Source organism: Lissotriton helveticus, chromosome 11 (genome assembly GCF_964261635.1).
Source record: "Lissotriton helveticus chromosome 11, aLisHel1.1, whole genome shotgun sequence".
NCBI classification, from domain to species: domain Eukaryota; kingdom Metazoa; phylum Chordata; class Amphibia; order Caudata; family Salamandridae; genus Lissotriton; species Lissotriton helveticus.
In genome coordinates, this window is record NC_136072.1 from 589,140,823 (window position 1) to 589,163,829 (window position 23,007).

A 23,007-nucleotide genomic window follows, 5' to 3' on the forward strand; every position below is an offset into this window, starting at 1 on the left:
ACTAGTTCAGGGCTGTTCTTGGACTTGTTCTTAAATGTGGTGTTAATTGGATACTTTAGAAAACTACTGTAACAACTAGGTCCATTTTCCTTAATTCCCACTGTAATCCCTTACCTCTCCGGTGTAGAAGTTCAAGCCATTCAAGTAACCTTTTGGCTATGTTTCACCGATACAAACACCACAAACACACTTTCATCTGTGTCACCTCTTGATCCAGGTTTTGAACCTTGGATGGGTGAAGTCAGAATTTCCACCATAGCCTTGGAGGGCTAATAATAATGAGTACCACCAAGACTGAAATAACAAAAACGAAAATTGCAGAAAGGAGAGTTAATTACGTTTGAGGTATTTGTTACAAAATATCACTTGTAAATAAAATGAGTGCTTTTATTATTATTGTGACAGTGACTTGTCATAGATTATGTTACAATTCAGTATGTTTTTTCTTTCCCTTCAGAAAACCTTCACTCCAAACATCATCAGCAGGAAAATAAAGGAGGAGTAAGTATCTCTCTCTCGCTAGTGTCATGTGGCTGTACATCTGACCCTACATCACTAAACATAAACATATCAGCGATGAAACACACCTCATGAAATGGGTGATGATACCTGGCATTGCCCTGGATGTGGAAAGGTGAGCAAAACCCTCACCATTATGACATTAATTTGTTGGGAGAATCTACAGTTTAAAAATTCCCCAGTGTGATTTATTGTTCACAAAAAGTGCAAGATTTACACCTCAAGGAATTAACCAATCATGAAGCTAAGGCAGCTATACTGGAATGCCAGTATACCTCCTTTAAATACTTCAAGATTACATAGACATAGTCATGATAATAAGAAAAGATATATGGGGACTTGAATTGGTTATCGAAAACTTAAGAAAGGGATTATCTACCTGAGGAGATCAAGGATATTGAAAGAAGGTTTGATGACTGAATTGACCTTTGATGCAATGGTGAATTCATATCTAAGATATGAGACTTATTTCAGATCCCAGTACTGCAGGCAGGGCACCCAGCCTGGTAGGTTATTTGAGGGGAGAGGAGGCAGGGAGCACGGTCAGCGCAAGGACACGTTTAAAATAAGAGCTAGGGGGCACAGATCAGGAAGTCACTTTTGCTGGCATTCAGTTTTGAGTGGTTCCTAGTCATCAAGCTCTTAAATACCTGACGTTATGGTCCTACCATGCATAAGTCAGAGTTGAGTGATTCCATTGCCATGACAGCTTCGCTAAAAAGACTGAAAAGAAAAGGGCACACTGCTGAGATTGAGATTACATTACAAGTGTCAACAGTAGAGTCCTGAAGGATATTAGACTAACCGCTTTGAGGTGGATGTAGAAAGTTAAATTAGATACAGTTCAAGGTTTACAAGGGCCAGACTAGGGGCATACTCTTTCTCCTTTCTAGCTTAAAAATTCGAGAGCTTTCTTCCACCCGATCTGAGAGCAGAACCCTCTGAGAAAATCTTCAGAAGCAAATTGAAAACTTGGTTATTCAGTTCCTCTTAAATCTTGTCACACACACACACATCGTGTTGGTGTAACCAGCTGTATCAATCACTTAATATTATTTTCAATAGAAACAAGAGGGCTCAGTCTAGGGCTTGGTCTTGGATGCCTATTTCCATGAGACAACAGAGAAGGATACTATTTTCATAAAAAAGAGGAGGATGGGAATATGTACTACGTCAAATACAACAGATAAATCTAGCAGGATGAGTGGAGCGCCTTCACTACCATGCAGTTTTCATTTGCGATCATACCAACTAGCTATTGGGAATGATTCATTTGTGTGACTGGAGTGGAAATTAAAGTGGTGGTCATCCAGAATATTCATGATCTCAGTCTGTTAAAAAAGCTACTATTCCCTAGGCAAGGCAACTCACATCTCTAATCTTCTGGGTTATTCATGTTGAGTCTGTGCTTCCTGAGTATCAGCTTTTTATAGAAGACTTTAAGTTTGGTATGGAAGACACCACCTGTTGAAGGATGCATTGAGAATCATTCTGGTGCAGATAGAACTTATGGGAATATCATGCTTTCCTTGCAAATAGTAATATAAACCAGGTGTGCAGTTCTTTTTTAGAGAGTGAAACAAGAGATATAGGATGGGTCGGTCTAATATCCTAAGGTGTGGGGCAGGAGTCCGCTCCTTTAGGAACTGGGGCCCTCACACACCCGAATGAGTGTTATGCTTCATCATTGGGCTTGCTCCCTGTCTGGCCGCTGCTGCATTGGCCGACAGGCACCCTTGAAGAAGCTCTTTTTCTGAGATCTTCTATTCCAAAGCCGTAATGTGCAGTGCGAGTGTAGGGCTGTGAAGTGTAGATGGGTATTTTTATGTTCAAATGTGCGTAGGAAAGTATAAAAAAGACTAAGTAGTACTCTTCAATAATATTTGATGGATGTGTCTTCTTGTCTAATTAAAAACAGAAGTGGCAAACCACTGACATAATGTTTTGTGGTTGCTTCTACAAAAAAAGTCAACATGTTTCTTGCCTGATCTGTCACACAGGTCATAAAATGGCAATTTGTCAGGACAATAAATCTAATTATCATTTACACAGTGGCTGGATAGTAGCTAGTAGTAGGGGTAGACCAATCACTAAAAAACCTATATGCGGTGTACCTTATAAAAATACTGACCCAAATAGGGTGGGTCTCTTGCCTCCTCAAGTGATGGTAGAGGGAATGATAGTTTTTAGCATCAGTGTGGATGGGCCAGCTATGCCGGACGACCTGCCATCTCTCTACCAGCTCTGATCTTCTGAGAAACTAGCGTTCCGTCTACCATCACTTGAGGAGGCCAGAAACCCACTCTATTTGGGTCGGTATTTTTATAAGGTGCATCACATTCAGGTTTCCAAGTGATTGGTCCACCCCTACTACTAACTAGTATTCCAACCACTGTGTAGATGATAATTCGATTTATGGTCTTGACTAATGGCCAATTGATCACTTGTGTGACATATCAGGCAAGAAACATGTTTACCTTAAAGAAGTTCAATTTTAGTTCTCAATAGGGCTATTTTGCAAGATCAAAGGCTTTGTAGGTGTTGTTCTTTGTGAATTACATCCATTCCGAAGTTTGATTCGATGTCCTGGTGAGTCTAGCTCAGCAATAAATCATTTGCTATTTCTCAGTTTCCAGGATGTGTGGAGGTCCCTTACAAGGGACTGTGGCATTGAGAGACTTAGGGAGACAGTGGTCAAATAAAAATATGACATATGATGGATGTACAAGTTCAAGGGGGAGTGCAGTGTGCAAGGACAAGCGTGGATGTTTCGATAAGACAAAGAATTGAGATAGAAAAGGAGTCCCATGGAGGGTGTTTCTCAGGGAATAGTATGGCGAAAGTTACTCCAAGAAATAAGTAATGGCCCTAAAATATAATGGACCCTGGCATTTGGAGTTTCCTTTTTTCCTGTGTGGTAATGAGATTTATTTACAGCTTTCTAAGGTTGCTAAGGGTCTCCATATCTAAATAATGGACCACGTCTCTTCTGTTTCCCTCTGCTTATTTTCTCTGCCTTAATCTCTTTGCAGAGCTTCGCCTGGAACACAAACCATGACATGCTCTGTACTTGAAGCTGGCTTCCTTAACTAATGGTTTTGTGGTCATTCTCCCATTTGCCCTTTCCCAAACCCTACACATTTCTCTCCAGGCCGAAAGAGGATCTGACCATCAAGAAAGAAAAGAAGGACCGGGATCGTGAGCGCCAACGTGATGGGGCTGGACGTGGCAGGGGGCGACCAGAGATTATCCAGTCTCACTCTATCTTTGAGCAGGGTCCAGCAGAAATGATGAAGAAAAAAGGTATGCTCTATGAATGTATGCACAGTTTAGTGACCCACTGCTTTCTGTTGGTGACCTGGTAGAAGGGCTTGTTCTGCCTAGGAGATGACAGATTTCACTTGGTGCTCTCTGGGTGGCGCAGTGCAAAGAGGCTTGGCCTGCACAGGAGGTGATGCTGTGTGCATGTGGTGAAGAACAATGCTTGACCGTCTTTGAAATTTATAGAGCAGGGAAGCTTGATTTGCACTTGATCTGTAGGATAAGATTTAGGATCTGGTCATAGGGCTGAGCTTTTGTGGCCTGGCATCCACTGTCCGGGTGGTGTGTGTTATTACGGACAGGTGTAGCTGCACCATCTGTAACTGTGACTGTCACTGTGGCAGAGATTTCTCACCGTCCCCTGCCATCGAAAGAACCACATTTGTGCCCCGTGGCAGCTATACCTACCTGCCACCTAACAAACCCTCAACGAACAAAGAGATCTAGTATCCCTAGTTAAACTGGAAAATAAGTACTGGTTGGCAAAGGTGAAAAAAGGAAAAGCATGTAAATTCAGGGGATTCCATTATAGCTAAGTTTCAAGTTGTTGTGCTTTAACAGTGGGAGACTGAACAGAGATCATTTATGGCTCTAACTGTTTTTCACCAAAGTTCATTATGCTAAGGAGTCTCAGGAAAAGTTCTGTAAATGAGTATAACAGTTGGAAGGTCGAGGGAGCAGTAAAGACTCACCAGCAGGTACAGTCAATTTGTCTATATTCCATGCCCTCCTTCTCATGCAGTTCTTGCAGCTCTAGTTCATTCCTTGCCACCTGGGTTGCAGGTAAATGTGGCTTATTGGGGAGATTTTATCAACAAGTTAATCCTCCACAAAGGTGTGCGTCATCTAGGCTTTGCCCCTGTTCTCAAGGCCCAGACCATGCTTTATTCTCTAGGAATTTCCAACTAAACATCTTCGAGGCAAGACACAGCGGAATGGCTTCTTTCTGGTCTCCGGATTCTTGGAGATGATGAGGAGCAGAGGGTCGTGTGGGATGCAGCACCAAGGGTATCCTGGTCCTTCAACCACCTTTCCCCTGTTTGAGTGTAGCACTATCTCCTATGAACAAATACTTCTCTAAAATTGGGGTCCTTGGGGTGAGCTGCGACCCATCCAGAAGCGGCGCCTCCTTCAAAATCCATTAACCCTGCAACATGCCATTGATGGTGGGGAGAAGACTCTCAACAACATGTTGCAGGCTAGATGGATTTCCCCCCATACTTTTGGGGGTTGGAATAATCCACAAAAAGTGAACAGTGCAAACATATGGAATTCCTGCACTCGTTGAGTCATCCCCTATGGGCTTTTTCAAAGCACATTGCCCCATGCTAAGTACAGACTAGCTTGGGACACCCTAATTGAGAACATTGTTGGGGCACCTATTGATCAGGTGCTAGAGCCACTATGTACTGGTGAACACCTTTACTTTGACTAAAACTGGTTGTACTTTGTCGGATCTCTTGGTCGCCTCCATTTTTTGAGTTTTTAAGAGGAATATTGTCTAGGGCAGTATGGTGAAAGTCAAAGGGACTTACTCTGCTCAACAAACCAAAATGTATCAATTTGCCTCACCGCAGGCAAAAACGTCTCTGCCGAATACAACAGAGAGTCCCTCAGGGGCACTGGTCCTGAACACACTTGGGAGACCAAGATAGATGCTATAACTATAGCTTTAATTGCCTGAGATTGAATCTGTGGAAAGTCAGCAAACTTGCTCTCCAAACAGAAGAAACTATGCAAAATATGAAAACTGAAATGCCTGAACTGAAAAACATCATGCGTTCCTAGTCTGCTCTGGCCCAGCAATAGGACAACAGAGTTGAGGATGTTGAGAGAAGGGCAAGGAGGTGTAACCTGCTATTTTTAGGGTTTCCGGAGAGGGCGGAGAAGAAAAACGCAGAAAAAAGTCTTGGAAGACTGGATAAATTGTGGTATATAAATAAATAATACCGGATCTATTTTTGACTGGATATAGTAATAACAGATAGCTCAATAAATAAGAGTCAAGATTCGAGGTAGTAGGAGTTTGCAGGTTTAATACAGCATAAAGGACAGGAACAGGACAACCTGCACAGGAATAGAATGGCAGCGCTGCCGGGGGCAGGATCGGCGTCGGCGTAACATTTAATAACAGTGCACAAGTATATATACTAAAACAATTGCATTACAGTACATACGATAGGCGGAGCAGTGGGTGGGGTGCATAGCAGTCGCGAAAGATAAGGGTGAAAGTAGGTGTAACAGGAGGCGTGTACATAGACATGTGATGTAAACGTAACAGAAGATGTCATAAATGGGGCGGAAACATGGAGGGGGCTACCTGAGGAGCCGGGACCTCTAACCTAATGGTGCGCGCAAACTAACAATGACGTGTTACTAGGAGAAGCTGGGGGCTATGACTTCTGCGCTAGGAGCAGAGACTGAAGTCTGGAGAGTCAGGGCGACATGTACCTAGACATTATCTAGTATCTGATGTTTGGAGAACATGTTGATAGAATCCAAAAGTTATCGGGGTAAAGGCTAACAGACTCTAAGACTGGTGCATGCATTATTCTACATGTAGTGCGTGTTGAGGAATATTAAATGACCATTAATACAGTATTTCTCTTACATGGAGACGTAAAGGCTAGACGATGACGGAAACTATTGATGCGATTCAGTAGCTTAGGAATGCAGAAGAGGAGGGCTGGACTGATAACTAGAATCATAACATACTCTTGGCAGACTGGCAGGCAGAGCCAGGCCGAGCCGGGCACTGTGAGGCAGGAAGTAAGTGAAGGGTCAGGAATACAGGTGGGGGCTGTATCGCTCCTCAGCGAGGGCTCAGGAGACAGGAGCTGAATCTGGTGTCCGGGCCCTTTTGAGGCCTAGAAACGGGGACTTTTCAATGAAATACCGTGCACACTGAGAAACGTGGCAACGTAACTTTACATAGGCCTAATACTCGTAGCTTTCACGAGAACTGGAAACTGGCATACTAGAGATGGACACAACTGTAATTGCGTCTTTAATCGAACATGGGGAATACATATGCATATTAATCATGCACACATAACATAAGATGGGGGACACGTAGGGACACAGTACATGGCAAAATTTACTTTTCCACATTCCCTCCTTGTCACTACGTTTCCATCAGGAAACATCAATATTCATGATACCATCTATCATTTCATACAGTATCATTTGTTCGTCTCGAATTTTCTTGGAACTGGATTTAGAACGGGACTTGGGACTAGGAATACAAGAGGTAGCACAAATACCGCAAATCGCAGGGCCACATTGTATGCAGAGGCAGCAACTGAATATGATTGCTACTGCAATACCTAGAAAGGACAATACTTTCCATCCCCAGGCGGAAATTATATTCCAGAACCAACCGGACCATGTCCAGGTGCCTGGATTTTGGTGTAACAGATGGGCAATTTTATGGAGTCTGGTTATAGCTGAATAAACAGACGGCGCGTTATTAGGAATGAAAATGCAGCAACTAGATCCGATGACTCTACATGCCCCGCCCCTATCGGCCAGTATGACGTCAAGGACGAGACGATTCTGGAGCACGACAATTCTCATAAAAGATTGCTCTTCGGTTAAGTTACCTAGAGCAGAGGTAGTCTCAATCACTACTGCTTCAAGTGTTCTGGTTAATCTACGTATCAGTTTACTATTCACGACAGTACCTAGGTAGGGAAAGACACCTTTATTGATATCTATGTATTGTTCTAGAGCAGTTTCAGTATAATCGACAATCGGGAGGTCTCTCTTGTGTCTAGTATGTACTAGGTGGGAGTTCCTATGATAGTCAGGTGGGGCTAGAAAAACTGGTGGCAGCAGGAATGCAATGTAACAGGTTCCCTCCCAATCGAGGGGCAGACGAACATATGCGGTCTGACCACAAATAAAATAAGAATGACGTGAAGCTTTGAAAATAGATTTCCTGCTGTCACTATACTTGACAATAGTAGTACAATCACTATGGCCTACATGTACGGAACCATTATTTCTGACACATAATTCACCTTTGACTGGTAGTACTGACATAGAGGGTAAGTCTGGAGTAGTATCAGACTGAACATTCAGGACCATAAAATTCGAAGAATAATTACCCAAATTATAAACTTCATTTTCTAGATCTAACCCTGTTCTGTGGGGAAGACCTTGCTTGTCTGGAAAACATGTACTGTTAAGAAAAGACATATCTGTTAAGGATGACGTTATCGTGGACCATGCTCCACACGAACCAGTATGTGAAAATGGATAAGGAAAGAGTGGCAGAACTCCCTTCGGTGTCTGGAAAGGGGGGAGTCGACCACACACCCAACAATTAGTGGCATTGCTGGTCTGGTGTGAATAATGTAACATGCGGATAAAAGAATTATTTCGCATAGCAAGACGATAAGAGAGTTCATGAGGAGGCAGATCACTAAACATGTGTTCTACTGTAGTATTAGAAGACTTATTTACATGAGAAATTGGAAAACATAAATGCAATGCATAACTCGTGCTGGTAATCATAAGGCTGAAAAACAATATGAAACTTAGAAAAACGATACATCGGATTGAGTTTTGACTAACTCTCTCACTATGGGGGTCTATTTTATACATGTCAGAAACCGGTCTAACCGTTTCACCTAGGGGAGGACTTAGACAATCAAACTGGCTGACTTATTTTACTAGACCTTAATTTCAACTTATACTCCTGTTGCGGAGTTTTCTCTAACAGGGAGGGTTTTGTATCATTGTCTTTTGCGGGACAGTCCTTGAGAATAGTACTTTGGCAGTCTTTAAAATCCTCGGAAATGTTCTTGGAAACAGTCTTTAGTCCATAAAACTTCTTTACATGCGACAAATGCACCCAGCCCTTCCTGCCTTCCAGCTTGACGGCAGTACGGGTGGCCAGGAGGACTTGCTTGGGCTCCTTCCAGCGGGGCTCCAGCGGACTTGAACGATCAAAGTTCCTTACGAGAACCAGACTTCCAGGAACGATTTCATGCGGTGCCACCTCGGTATTGTCTGGAAATGCGGCGGCAACCTGTGAACGACAAGAGTGTAGGGCAGACATCAAGGAAGCTAGGTAATCTGTCAGCATATTACTTGAAACATCTGTAATACTTCGGGGTCTAGGTGTACCCCACATATTCGGGGGGCGGCCAAAAACGACCTCGTACGGGGACAGACCTGATCTGGAATGTGCGACCATGCGCATATAAAACAGAGCGACTGGCAGAGCTACTAGCCAGTCTACACCTTTCTCTTTACAAACTTTAGCAATGCGGATTTTCAGGGTCTGGTTATGTCTCTCTACTAGACCGGCTGCTTCAGGATGGCGTACACAATGGAACTTCCACTGGTATCCTAACAACAGGGAAACGTGTTTCATCAGTTCGGATGAGAATGGCTGGCCGTTATCAGAATATACGACCCTAGGGAGTCCATAGCGGGGGAAGAATTCACGAACCAACTGCTTGGCAGTGGTCGCGGCTGTGTAATCTGGGACTGGATATGCTTCTGTCCACCTGGACAAAGCGCATACAACTACAAGGACATACTTGAAACCTCGACATCGCTCCATCTGAATATAATCCATCTGGAGGGCTTCAAAAGGGTGGTCAGGGGGCTGGAATCCACCTTGTTCCACCGGGACACTTTTACCTGGATTAAACTGGCAACATATCATACAGGTACGGACTTTCTGCTTGGCTGCAGCTCGTAAATGCTTGTTAAACCAAATGTTCTGGATACTGTCTAACATGGCTTTTTCTCCTAAGTGTGCTGGACTATGTGCGGTATTGATAATGACTTGAACCATTGAGTCGGGGAGAAACCATGTGGCTTTTCCCTTCGTTACCCATCCCTGATCTGTCTCGACCCCTCCTTGTTCGGACCATTTCTTGATTTCATCGGGAGTAGCATGTAACTGGATATCTATGACATCTTGAGTAGGGTCCTTAACTGTCATACAAGTAGTCTGTTCTAGAGTGGATGTCGGTGTCTTGTTAACTGGCATATCTGGTGTCTGTGCTGTAAGCTTGGCTGTGCGATCTGCTAGATCATTACCTTGGGAAACAATGTCTGTAACTTTCGTATGTGCTTTGCATTTCATGATAGCGATAGATGTTGGTAAATGTATGGCATCTAACAGAGCTTGAATAAGGAGACCATGCTGAATCTTGGTTCCATGAGAAGTCATGAAACCTCTCTCCTGCCAGAGCACTCCAAAGTCGTGTACGACTCCAAATGCGTAGCGTGAATCTGTGTAAACATTGACTTTCAGGTTCTTGGCGTGTATGCAGGCTTGTGTCAGAGCAACTAGCTCTGCTGCTTGAGCAGACAGGGTGTCAATACGGTGTGTTTCTATAACTTCAGTGTCAGTAGTCACTGCATACGCGGCTACTAGTTCTCCTGTACTTGTTCTCATACATGAACCATCCACATAAAGTGTCAGGTCAGGATCTGGTAATGGAATATCTGTCCGATCTTGTCTTGGCTTAGTCATAGTGTTAACTACTTCCACACAGTCGTGTGTGGCAGGATTCGAATTAACTGACGGTAACAGTGTAGCAGGATTTAGAACGTTGCAGCGTCTGATTTCTATGTGTGGCTGGAACAGTGTCAGTTCATAACCTGTTAAACGTGCAACTGTCAAGTGCTGAGTCTGTGTTCGGTTTAAAAGAACTTCCACGGAGTGTGGAACTTGTACTGTCAGGGAGTGTCCTAATACTATGGAATCACTTTGTCTGATAGCTAGTGCTGTGGCTGCAACTGACTTGAGGCACGCAGGCAGAGCCTGGGCTACAGGATCTAGTGTGCTAGAAAAATAAGCACAGGGCTTGTATTGTCCTGCTTGATCTTGTGTGAGAACAGATAATGCTGTACCATCACGTTCTGTAACAAAAAGTGTAAAAGGCTTACTGTAGTTCGGTGTAGCTAGAACAGGAGCTTGGCATAAAGCTTTCTTTAACTCATTGAAACTAAGTGTATGTTCAGATGTCCAGGGAGGACAGTCGATACGGCTGCCTCCTGTGTCGTTAACTGTATCAGTGGCTTGGCTAGAAATGCATACTGAGGAATCCATTGTCTGCAATAAGAAGTAAGGCCGATAAAAGCACGTACCTCCTTCTGGGTCTTGGGCTGAGGAAGACTCGCTATTAACTGGATACGGTCTGGTGTCAACTGTCTACCCCACTTGGACAGTAAGTGGCCTAAGTAGATCACTTGCTGGACACAGAATTGAAGCTTCGAAGGGGACACCTTGTGCCCCATCTCGGCAAGGAAATACAAGACTGTAAGTGATGCTCGCTCGCAAGCACGTTCAGAACGGGCTGTGATCAGTAGATCATCGACATACTGGAGCAGGGCAGTGTCAGTTGGCATGTGAATGTTGTCTAGTTGTCTCTTAAGTGCTTGACTGTAAATGCTAGGGCTTTCTGTGAAACCTTGAGGAGCTCGTGTGAATTTATAGCTCCTTCCATTTAAACAAAAACCGAAAATGTACTGGCTGTCTGGATGAATGGGGACACTGAAAAACGCGTTCTTGAGGTCTATGACTGTGAAAAATGAGGCTTCGGAATCAATGGCTGTCAATAGGGAAGAGATATCTGGGACAACTGGGTACTGGGGAATAATACATTTATTGAGTTCTCGAAGGTCAATCACTAATCGATATACTGGGGGTGCATTTGGATCAGTACGTTTCATGACTGGAATGATCGGAGAATTACATACATTGGAGTCAGTTTCTACAACTACTCCTTGAGCAATGAGCTCGTCAATTATTTTAGATAAGGCTGCTACAGCCTCAGGTGGTAATCTGTACTGTCTGATTCGTGGTAACACTACACCTGGTTTGAGAGTCACACGATGGGGTGTGATTTGCATGTAACCTACATCAGTTGGACCTTGCGCCCATAGATGCTGCGGGACATTAGACAATCTCGGATCAAAATCTCGTAATACATAGTGACCCTTGAAGTCACGTAAAAACAAACGTATTCCCTCTGGGGAGCAGCAAATAACTGCACCTAGTTCTTTCAGTGTCTTAATGCCTAACAGGTTTTCTGGACATGATTTCGTAAGTAATAGATCAGTAGTGCGGGACAATGGACCTACTTCTAGAATAACTGGCTTTGAAATCTCGTTTACAATAGGCTTTCCTGAAAATCCAAGGGAAACATTTCTAGAGCCTGAGAGCGGAGCCCCTGGAACTTCGGCGTGACTTATGGTAGTCCTACTTGCCCCTGTATCAATCAGAAACTTTCTGTCTTTCCCTAATACTTGACTATGAATATAGGGACCTTCTTGATCTACAGGAATCTCGATGAGAGGCAAGCCTACCTCCCTCTCTAGGCTGTTTCATGAATACTGTTGGTACTCTGGATACTCTGCCTGAGCATACTGGTACATCTGCTGTGTAACATGCTGTGTTGCAGCAATAGGCTGCGGTGCTGGAACTGTCTGTTGTGCATTCTGTGGCTGAGAAGTCTGTGAAACTTGTTCTTGTCTAGGCGGACGTGGTCTTTCTTTAGTCTTACCAGTAGCTATATTATGTTTCAGAACTGCACACTCGTTTATGAAATGACCTGGCTGTTTACAATAATTGCATGTCCCTTTAACGGGAGCTGCAGGATGACTGACTTGATTCGGACCCCTCTTCTGACTGTCTTGTGGAACAGATTGTGCAACTAGTACTTTCATTTTCGTGTCTTTCATACGTTTTCTCTCGTGTTCTTGCTCTTCTCTGATTCTATTCTGGTGATATTGGAGCATCTGTAACATCTGGGACGGGGTACTAGCTTGCCATGTACTTTCGACTTTTAAAACTCGATTCTTAACTTGTGGACTTGAATTCTCGACTAATTTAGTAACAAAAAGATGAGGGTATGACTCGCTACTCGTCTTCAAGCCACTGTTTATAATGAAACATTTCTCAAACCTAGAATAAAAATCACTAGTGTCTTCATCTTGTTTCTGTTTACAGGCTGAGATTGCATCCCAGTCTTCCTTTTTAGTGGCTAACAATCTGGGCAAAACTTGTATTAACAGTTCTGGTAATTCTTTACATTTGTCTCCAAGACCGGTACCTGGTACTCGTATCTTATCTTCAGCTTCTAGAACTGCCCAATCGATCTTTTTCTCTCCCACCTCCCATTCTTTTTCCTTGAGTTTTTCGTATACCCCTGCGGGCAACAGGACCTTCAACATTTTAATAATATCTGGATACGTGTATTCTCCCATACGGAGCATGTCCTTTAATTCTCGGTGGAACCCTGCTGGATCTTTGTTGTGACAAGGAATTAATTTCTTCATCTCTAAGAGTTCCATTTTGGTAACTGGGGTGTAAACAAATACTCGTTGCATTTCACCATCTGCTGTCCTGACTGGGTGTACTTCTCGTAGCGGATGCTGTCTATCTATGTAAAACGGTTTACTTTCTGGAGGTGAGACATGAACAAAATGCGGGTTCAAAAACATACTATATTTGTGGCGCTGTTCTAGAACGACACTAATTAAATCGGTACCTAAACCTTTCCATCTATACTGGAGTAACTCGTTCAGGACATCATGTAACGGACCTGGATCAGAATGTTGACCCTCATACAATGTAATGAGGTGCTGAATCATATACATACCCACCAGTCGCTGCTCGGCTGGGGGCAGTTTCAGAAACATTTGTGCCACTATTTCGTCTGGAAAAGTGGTAGAATCAGTAGTCCATCGGACTGCTGATCGGGCTAGTTCTTGTTCATGCATAGTACTTAACTCACTATAACCGATTCGTGATTTCAAAATGTGATCGGTAGCTTGAAATACTTGTTCTAGAGAACCTTGTTCCGATGCTGGATGATGAAAGACTTTCTTGTGTTCCAGACGTGAATGTCGGTCGGAAAGTCTAGTTCTACCTACATACGCTATTCTGGCGGTATTCTCGTCCTCTACCTCTTCTGTAGGAGAGTCATTCTCTTTCTCGCTTACTTGTGCTGTTTTACGTTGTTCGTGTAACCTTATTATTTCCTTACGAATTTTCTTGTACATACTCTCTATACTACTGATGGTTCTGTGCTTACCCTCGGCTATATTATCACTCCACCTGGTCAGGGTTCTCATTTCGGCCGGATCTTTGGTCGGATAATCTTGTTCCCTTATTAAACAATTAATCAGAAATTTTAATATCATGAGCTGGATCTCAGCTTTCCTCTGAGACATGGTTTCGCCAATACTTTCTGGATCATCCCCTGTACGGATGAAACAATATATTCTGTCTAGATCTTCTTTCATATCCGGTAGGGTGTCCAAATACCCGGTCACCCGTCTTACACGTATGGAATATATAACCGTACTATCATCGCCTGTGACTGGATCATAGCGGCATTCAGTAAGAGCTCGTCGGATTTCTGCAACGGACTTATATTTGGGCGTACGCTGTAACGCACGTTTATGTAACTCGACCAACGTTACACGTTGGTGTGGTGGCGGGGTACCAGGAGGACCTCCTCCTGCGGCCCCTATACTAGAATCGTCGACTGATACTCTTCGTGCTGGCAGAGTGACTGATGTGGCGGGAAGTTGTACTATGGGCTGGACCGGGGGTACCGTAGCAGGTACTGCAAAAGGTGCCCCGGTGACTGGAGGAGCAGGATTTACATTATTTACAGGAGCTGGTGGAACAGGATTTGCATATTCTGGGACTGTGTCGTCCAAATAGGACGAGATAAAAATATCAGCTGCGGTCGGTTTGTGACGTAGCTTGGTCGGAACTAATGGTGGCGGAAAATTACTGGATGCCTCCGGGGTCGCTTTTGGCAAGCCCTCGGCAAGAAGAGGATACATACCCTTAATGAGGGCATTCCTCTGTCTGTCTGACTGTTCGGTTTTAACTCGCTCACCTATCTCGATTAATTCCCTTTCTTGGGCTCTTTCTGAGGATTCTCTACTTAATTCTGACTTTCTGATTTCTTTTTCGGTTCTCTTATGAGATTCTTTGCGCCATAACTCGATGGCATCTTTCTGTGACTGTCTGGCTTTCTTTTTCCATAATGCTTCCTCTACTCGCATGATGCACTCGGCATCCCACGTACCTGATACGGGCCATCTATACTTTTCTTCTAACTCTTTGGTGTACTCCACCCATAAATCTAGATATAATATGGCACTTATGCCATGCTTCTGATACATAAAATGACCTGGACTGTCCCTAGGCGGGACAGGAACTGCTGCTTCTAACAGACCTTTTCTAGTTCTTAACTGACGTAGTTTGGAAAACAAAGGCATGACTGGACTGTAATCTAGACACAATACAATACACAATAAACACGATAATTACACCACTTTCATACCACGACATTGAGATACATGAATGACATTTTAAAATAACAGTCTTGACAAAATACTACCTGGAATACTGAAAACAGAATACATGAATTTTCTCGAGAACAGAACGGACTAGAACAGAAACTAGATGCACTGCTGAAACAGTACGAAACTTACCGGTCTCATAAAGAGACACGTCAGGACCCGCATCCACCGGAGTGGACACTTCGTGTTGGGTCTGTGTACCACCAAACCCACGGACCAGAGTCAATTAGATTGACCCTGTCTAGATACTACCCCAGCAACGGTACTCACCGGGCAGCAAGAACGGAAGGCCTCGGACTGGACTGGACTGCTTCGACGCCGGACGGACACACTTCGGACTTCTGTTACGGGTGGGCCTCCGGATACCTCGGACCTTGGACTCTCGGCTTGGGCTCTGGTCGGGACTCGCCGCGTTCCTCCACCGCCTCGTCTGGATGCTGGACCGCAACCTCCGTCTCCTCCGTGGGCCTGAGGGATACTTGAAGCAGAAATATCTGCACGTGCACGGTATGGTTCCGTCACGGCTGCAGAGGATCAGGGGGCATACGTGGCTTCACCGGCGCGTGGGGAAAGGGCAAGTCCCTATTCGGGCGCCATTATGTGGTATATAAATAAATAATACCGGATCTATTTTTGACTGGATATAGTAATAACAGATAGCTCAATAAATAAGAGTCAAGATTCGAGGTAGTAGGAGTTTGCAGGTTTAATACAGCATAAAGGACAGGAACAGGACAACCTGCACAGGAATAGAATGGCAGCGCTGCCGGGGGCAGGATCGGCGTCGGCGTAACATTTAATAACAGTGCACAAGTATATATACTAAAACAATTGCATTACAGTACATACGATAGGCGGAGCAGTGGGTGGGGTGCATAGCAGTCGCGAAAGATAAGGGTGAAAGTAGGTGTAACAGGAGGCGTGTACATAGACATGTGATGTAAACGTAACAGAAGATGTCATAAATGGGGCGGAAACATGGAGGGGGCTACCTGAGGAGCCGGGACCTCTAACCTAATGGTGCGCGCAAACTAACAATGACGTGTTACTAGGAGAAGCTGGGGGCTATGACTTCTGCGCTAGGAGCAGAGACTGAAGTCTGGAGAGTCAGGGCGACATGTACCTAGACATTATCTAGTATCTGATGTTTGGAGAACATGTTGATAGAATCCAAAAGTTATCGGGGTAAAGGCTAACAGACTCTAAGACTGGTGCATGCATTATTCTACATGTAGTGCGTGTTGAGGAATATTAAATGACCATTAATACAGTATTACTCTTACATGGAGACGTAAAGGCTAGACGATGACGGAAACTATTGATGCGATTCAGTAGCTTAGGAATGCAGAAGAGGAGGGCTGGACTGATAACTAGAATCATAACATACTCTTGGCAGACTGGCAGGCAGAGCCAGGCCGAACCGGGCACTGTGAGGCAGGAAGTAAGTGAAGGGTCAGGAATACAGGTGGGGGCTGTATCGCTCCTCAGCGAGGGCTCAGGAGACAGGAGCTGAATCTGGTGTACGGGCCCTTTTGAGGCCTAGAAACGGGGACTTTTCAATGAAATACCGTGCACACTGAGAAACGTGGCAACGTAACTTTACATAGGCCTAATACTCGTAGCTTTCACGAGAACTGGAAACTGGCATACTAGAGATGGACACAACTGTAATTGCGTCTTTAATCGAACATGGGGAATACATATGCATATTAATCATGCACACATAACATAAGATGGGGGACACGTAGGGACACAGTACATGGCAAAATTTACTTTTCCACAAAATAATACCCTCGTTTTGCAGATCTCTCTTCAGTGTTTTATAGTTGAGAGGGCACAAAGAGCGCTCGTCCGATGCCTCCCCTGGGAATCCCTCTCAGGGCTCTCATCGCCAAGATTCTAAACTACAGAGACAGGCCAGGATGCTCTCTGAAGTCCGGTATGAGGGAGTAGTTGCCCGAATCTTCCACAACTACACGCAGAAAATGCAACACATGAGATGTACAAAAACTCAGCTATGGCACTGAAGTATATGCTCCAGTAAATCTACGTGTTCTCCTTGATGGTAAGTCTAATTTCTTTACAGCTCTGGAACTAGTGGGGTACTGGCTGCAGATGGTTAACCTGGTCGGGACCTGGAGAGCAACTGTCGAAGTTTGTGGATCTGGTCGACCTTCAGTATGATCCCAGTGGTCTGACTCCCGATGTGGACAGCGGCTGCAGGGCAGAGTCGGGCAGACCCATGGGTGGGGAAAATGGAAATTTGGGGATGAGGAGGTACTCTCTGGACCACTCCTTTGTGGAGGCCTGTGGGATGGAACAAGACTGGTCTCTGGAGATTTCAGGGGAACATGGCTGATAGTGTACGCAGGGTGACCATGTTTTTTCCCCTCTTCACACAAGGGATATTACCAGTTCCTGGAACAAGACACTTAATACTGGTGTAGATTCAGACTGGTGCAAGGGTAGGAGTGCATAATGATATAGGCGGGTTAGCTAGATAGGGGAGCTGGAGTGAGTGTTTTCTTCTCTCTCGCAACATCAAACTTGCCTAGGGGCTGAGGGAAAAGTCACATTGATACCTCTGCATGCTTCCTGATTGTTAAATAATGAATATATTACTGTTTTTTTATTTTATTAAGTGGGGGGGGGGGCTTTAGCTTCAGGAAGCCTCTTGATTGCAGGAACACATGCTACATGGAGACTTCAGACATGGTTGCTTCCTGATCCTACTTGTATAGAAACCTTGGGTGCAGGTATTAAGTGCTACTTTGAGTCGGTTCAGAAAATCGCATTCATTGGGCAGACGCTCTTGTAGAATGTTTAGAAGTGTTTACCCGGAGAGGGTGGTAAAGTGCTCGTTTTCGCCTTTTCATCTATTTCAGACATATTGAGCGCAGAGTGGTGTAGCAGAAGGTACTAATCAGCTCTTTTTCATTTGACATGACATAACATATGCTGATCCTCCAAGGCGCTGGCTGAACAGCGAATTTGCATCCACACCAGTAGGAACAAGCATTGGCATAGCCAATAGGTCTTGCTTTTGGGACCTTATAAGTATTAAGTTATGCAGCACAATATCCTTGGTGCACCAACATTAACTGTTGCATGGTTAAACACTTATAAGGTCCCAAAGGCGAGACCTATAGGCTATGCCAATGCTTATTTGTCATTTATACCCTAGCTGGGAAAATGTTAACACAATTTAACTGCAATGTTTAAATATGTCTTGTGTTTAAATAAATCAAGACATATTTACACATTGCCAGTTTAATAGAATAATTGTGAAAAAGCTGAGGTGGGCCTGATGCATTTTATTTCTTTACTGGGGGAGAGGGGGGAGGAGCAGCATAAAAAAGTTTGAAGACCACTGCCCTAGGGTCTATCGAAAAACAATGCAATGAATGCGAAGGACAGCGTGTGCACCTGCACCATACAATAGCATCCAGTTTCATCACCACCACGTGCCACGGAAGCATCTGAAGGTGTGCTCCAAGCGTGCCCTGATCCCTAGCCCGGGCTCTCTGCCGCGGTGTAGCACGGTGGTATCCGCATGGGGTCTTGGTCTCAGAGGGGGGGGGGGGGCAGCCTCTCGGGGCGCCTTTCAGTCACACACAAATAGAATTATCTATAGCAGCAGTTAATCACCCTCTGCCAGGGACGTGGGTGGCGACAGCCTCTTCCAGGGAAGATGCATTGTAATGCAGAGATAACAGGAACCGCAGGGCTGCCCGCTAATGAGGGAACCTGGCCAGGGGAAGGGTCAGGGGGGGAGGCAGGAAGGCACTGCCGCCGTTGCAACACAGCCTTAATCTAAAGATCAGATTAAAGGCAGGTAAGAGATGAAGCAAGAACCAGTGCTCAGAGGATGAAGGGATTCTGCGTGGTGGAGGAGAGATGTTCATGTCCTAAGCAAGCATTGGCAATACCAATAGGTCTACTTTTAACTGAAAGGCCTCCTCAGTCACTGGTGAGTTTAGGGGCTTGCATTATGATTGCACTCTGTGTTGTAGTGTACATGCTTTAATATGGCGCTTACTACCTCTGATGAGATGGTCAAGCACTATAGCTTACCCTCGCACTCATCATGCACTCAGACACTCACTGACTTATTCTTGCATTCACCCACTTACCCACTCTTAAGAAAACACACACAAACTCAACAACCATTTTGCAATATGAACTAAAGGAATACACATTTAAAAAAAAGGAAACATGCAACCACCAGCCAATGCTTGCAATAAAAAATAAAAATAAACATAGTTCTCTTACAATGGTATTGTGCACGTATATCCTTGTTTTAAAGTTCCAAAATGGTTGGCATGTTTAGAAGAAACATGTTGGCTATGTTGGATTGAGAAAACACCATTCCAAGAATAGCCACAGAGTTTAGAGGCAGAGACCATAAGGGAAACAAAATAAAAAAAACATATTGTGATAATAACAACAAGCATTGTCCGCTTTCGCGGCCGCGAAAGTGAAAGCGATCATCGCCCTAGAGTGGGACTGGAACCAAGAGAGAAACAGATGCGAACAAAGAGGCAGCAGACAAAACAAGCATTGGCCGCTTTCGCGGCCGAGAAAGTGAAATTGATCGCTCGGAGTGGTGCGTGCGTGTGTGTTCCAAGATAGCCACAGCGTCTTTAGAGGCAGAGACCATGAGGGAAACCAAATAAAACAAGCAATGACCGCGCGGCCGTGAAAGTGACACGGCCACGCGGCTGCGAAAGTGAAAGTAATGGCGAGCGATGCTGAGGAAGAGATAAGAAAGCCAAATGGCAGCTGCGCGCGTGAACGCGACAGCTTGAGGCCACCAAAAGCTTGTGGCTAGCACTTTGAAAAGCCACTTACTAAATGTCTCACAGAGCAGTGCATGCGCTGGCTCAGGCGAGACCTAAAAACGATATATACATGGTCATGCATTATAAGAGACTAATGTGGTAGGCACACAACAACGAATGCATACACAAATTGATATAGTGTGCTCTCATTTCTCAAAGACACAAGGTTGATATTGCTTGTATTCAGAGTATCCACCTCATTAATCCGGAGGAACTCAAAGTAAAGAAAAATGGCAGGGACAGCTGTATTTGTCCACTTCCTCTGCTTATGCTAGGGGGTGTTGATTTGGATGGCAGGTTGAGTGCCCTTCAAATGTATTTATTCGGAGGTTGATGTTGAGGGTCGATATCTCCTTGTTTATGGTATGCTGGATGGGATACATTGTTAACTTTATGCTTCTAACAGCGATGATAAGTTGTTTTACTCTTAAGATTCACAACCGGCTTGCTGAATATGTTGATACTCTCAATTATATGAGAGGGAATGGGGTGAATTTTAATAGCATCTTAGATGGATTGATAGATAGTCTACCCCCGAAGCAGGGCACAAAGCCAGGGATGACAAGTACACTCAGAGGTTATCGAAAACATGGTGTGTGTAGATATTTGGAAAAAGTTTCATCCTACAGTTAAAGAGTATTCTTGTCACTTACTGACTCACAATACCTATAGCAGATTGCATTGCATTTTGGTAGACTCGCTGCTCCAGCTGTACAATCGGTCCAGTATCTTGGCAGGTTTTTGCCACATCGCTGTTGCAAATACTTGGATGCATCTTGGGGGCGGTTGCAGGAACACATGCTACATGGAGACTCCAGACAGGGTTGCTTCCTGATCCCACTTGTATTGAAACCCTGGGTGCAGGTATTAAGTACTACTTTGAGGGTAGCTGAGGCAGCAGTGGAACTTGGGTTAATGAATGGGAAGCAACAAAGGCCCTGGCCAGGAGGAATATCTTGATCTGATTCACAGGGTTTGGGGAAAATTGCAAATGGACCTGGATATATAGAAGCTCGCGGATGTCCAGCGTAGAGCCCTAACCTCCCCAAGTACGTTCCTGAGGTGTTATTGTCCGAGTGAGCATTAGGTGCCACTTGGGATAGATTGGACAAATTCACGCTGAGGAAATATCGTCAGCAATTGCATAGGAAGGTAGACAAACAAAGATAGCTCCTGTCTTGGATTATTGCAAAGAAACATCATGTTTCTCCCATATAGACATTCTGTAATCCTGATGGTACAGTGGCCAAGACACAGGCGGCTATAAAAAATCATTGTCCATCCATTTGTGGTTGATTTAGTAGCACAAACTTGGTGTCCCCTGAACACTTGACAGGTTAGCTTAGCTCTGTTTATTTTGTGCAGTTGAGTGACTCTCTTAGGGAGGTTTTGGAGGGCAACATTACATTGGAAGAATTGAGGGAAGCCCTGCAGTTGATACCAAATGGTAAACCACCAAGTGAATTACCCACCGAATTGTACCAGGTTTTCTTTTCACAATTAACTATGAAATTGCTAAAGATTTTTGGGGAGGCTCTTCAGATGGGTTTCCTTCCATCTATTATGTGGAAGGGAGTCACATATATTTATGCTAAAACGGAAAGGTGGCCCTATGGAGCTATCCTCCTAGCGCTTGCTATGATTAATTCAGACACTAAAGTTTTATGTAGGGTATTGGCCTGTAGATTGAGTTTTGAAGTTGTCTGTTTGGTACAAGAAGGCCAATGTGGTTTTATTTCTGGCTATAATATAGCAATGAATATAAGAAGGCTGACACGTTATTGGAAATTGCCCTTTTCTGCAGGGTCATCCCCAGACTTTTTGTCTTCCTCCTCCCCTTTTTGCTGAACTCGGTTTTGTTGGATGTAGGACTCTGTGCACTTTACCACTGCTAACTTTAGCACAAAGTGCTAGTGATCGCTCCTTAAAACATGGAAGAATTGGCTTATACCCAATTGGCATATTTAATTTCCTTATAAGTCTCTAGAAAGTGGTACTACATGTGCCTAGGGCCTGTAAATTAAATGCGACTAGTGGAACATCCGCACTGATTGTGCCACCCACTTAAGTACTTGTTTAAACATGCCTCAAGCCTGCTATTGGAGATCCTGTGTGTGCAGTTTTAAAGTACCATTTCGACCTGACAAAAGAATCCTTTTGCCAGACCCAAACCTTCCTTTTTTTTTTATAAACAAATTTGTATTGGTTTTTACATTACAGCAGGGCAAAAGCACATCAAGTACATTGTCATCACCACTTCTATGCATGTATACCTCTGGTTGCCTCAACACACCCAAAGCAAGCCCACACTATCTAGTCATGGAAAAGAGATCAAAAGGACAAATCCAATCCATACTCTCCCCTCCATTTGTCCCATATTTTATAGTATTTAGCAGGACAACCTCGTGCCTCTGTATTGCTTTGCCCACTTGCGTAATCTGAATTTACGCATACCACTTACTCACACAGAAAATCCAACACTCCTTTGGAGGTAAAGTGAGTTTTATTAATATCGTAGGCAAAGGCAATAAGTCACTGAAGCTAATAAATTCTTAGGCACTGAGTGAAAGGCAATAGACAATGAATACACCACACTATATACATAAATATAAAACTGTGAATACAGGTATATAAACAGTTGATGTACAAAGCACCTCACCAGATTCATCTACAGCACCGGAGACTTCAACATCCCTGGCCAAGCACTGAACACCAAGTCGGGAATCCGTAGACCGGGGCTCAGGGAGTAATCTCTTCGGGCACCAAAGTTGTCCTGCGAGTGCGTCCACTCCAAGACTGAGTTCCTGAGCTCCACCGCACAGACATTCCTTTCCCAATCTCCGGCCTTGGAGCTTTGCACGGCCATCCTCCCTCTGTCCTAGAGATAAGTATGGAATGCACGAAAAACACTCTGAAGGTACAACATAACCTCACGAGGCATCCTCACGAGATGCCTCGCACCTGCTTGTAC

General features: G+C 44.3%; 1 protein-coding gene across 2 annotated transcripts in view; it reads left to right on the forward strand.

Annotated features, from left to right (window-relative positions):
* Positions 1 to 23,007, forward strand: part of POLR3D (RNA polymerase III subunit D) — a 200,826-nt gene that overhangs the window by 104,221 nt on the left and 73,598 nt on the right. For both annotated transcript variants that reach the window (XM_078666377.1, XM_078666376.1), the window contains exons 3-4: positions 458 to 501; positions 3,671 to 3,822. In XM_078666377.1, coding sequence (XP_078522503.1) covers positions 458 to 501; positions 3,671 to 3,822 — 196 coding nt within the window. The remainder of the gene's footprint in view (positions 1 to 457; positions 502 to 3,670; positions 3,823 to 23,007) is intronic.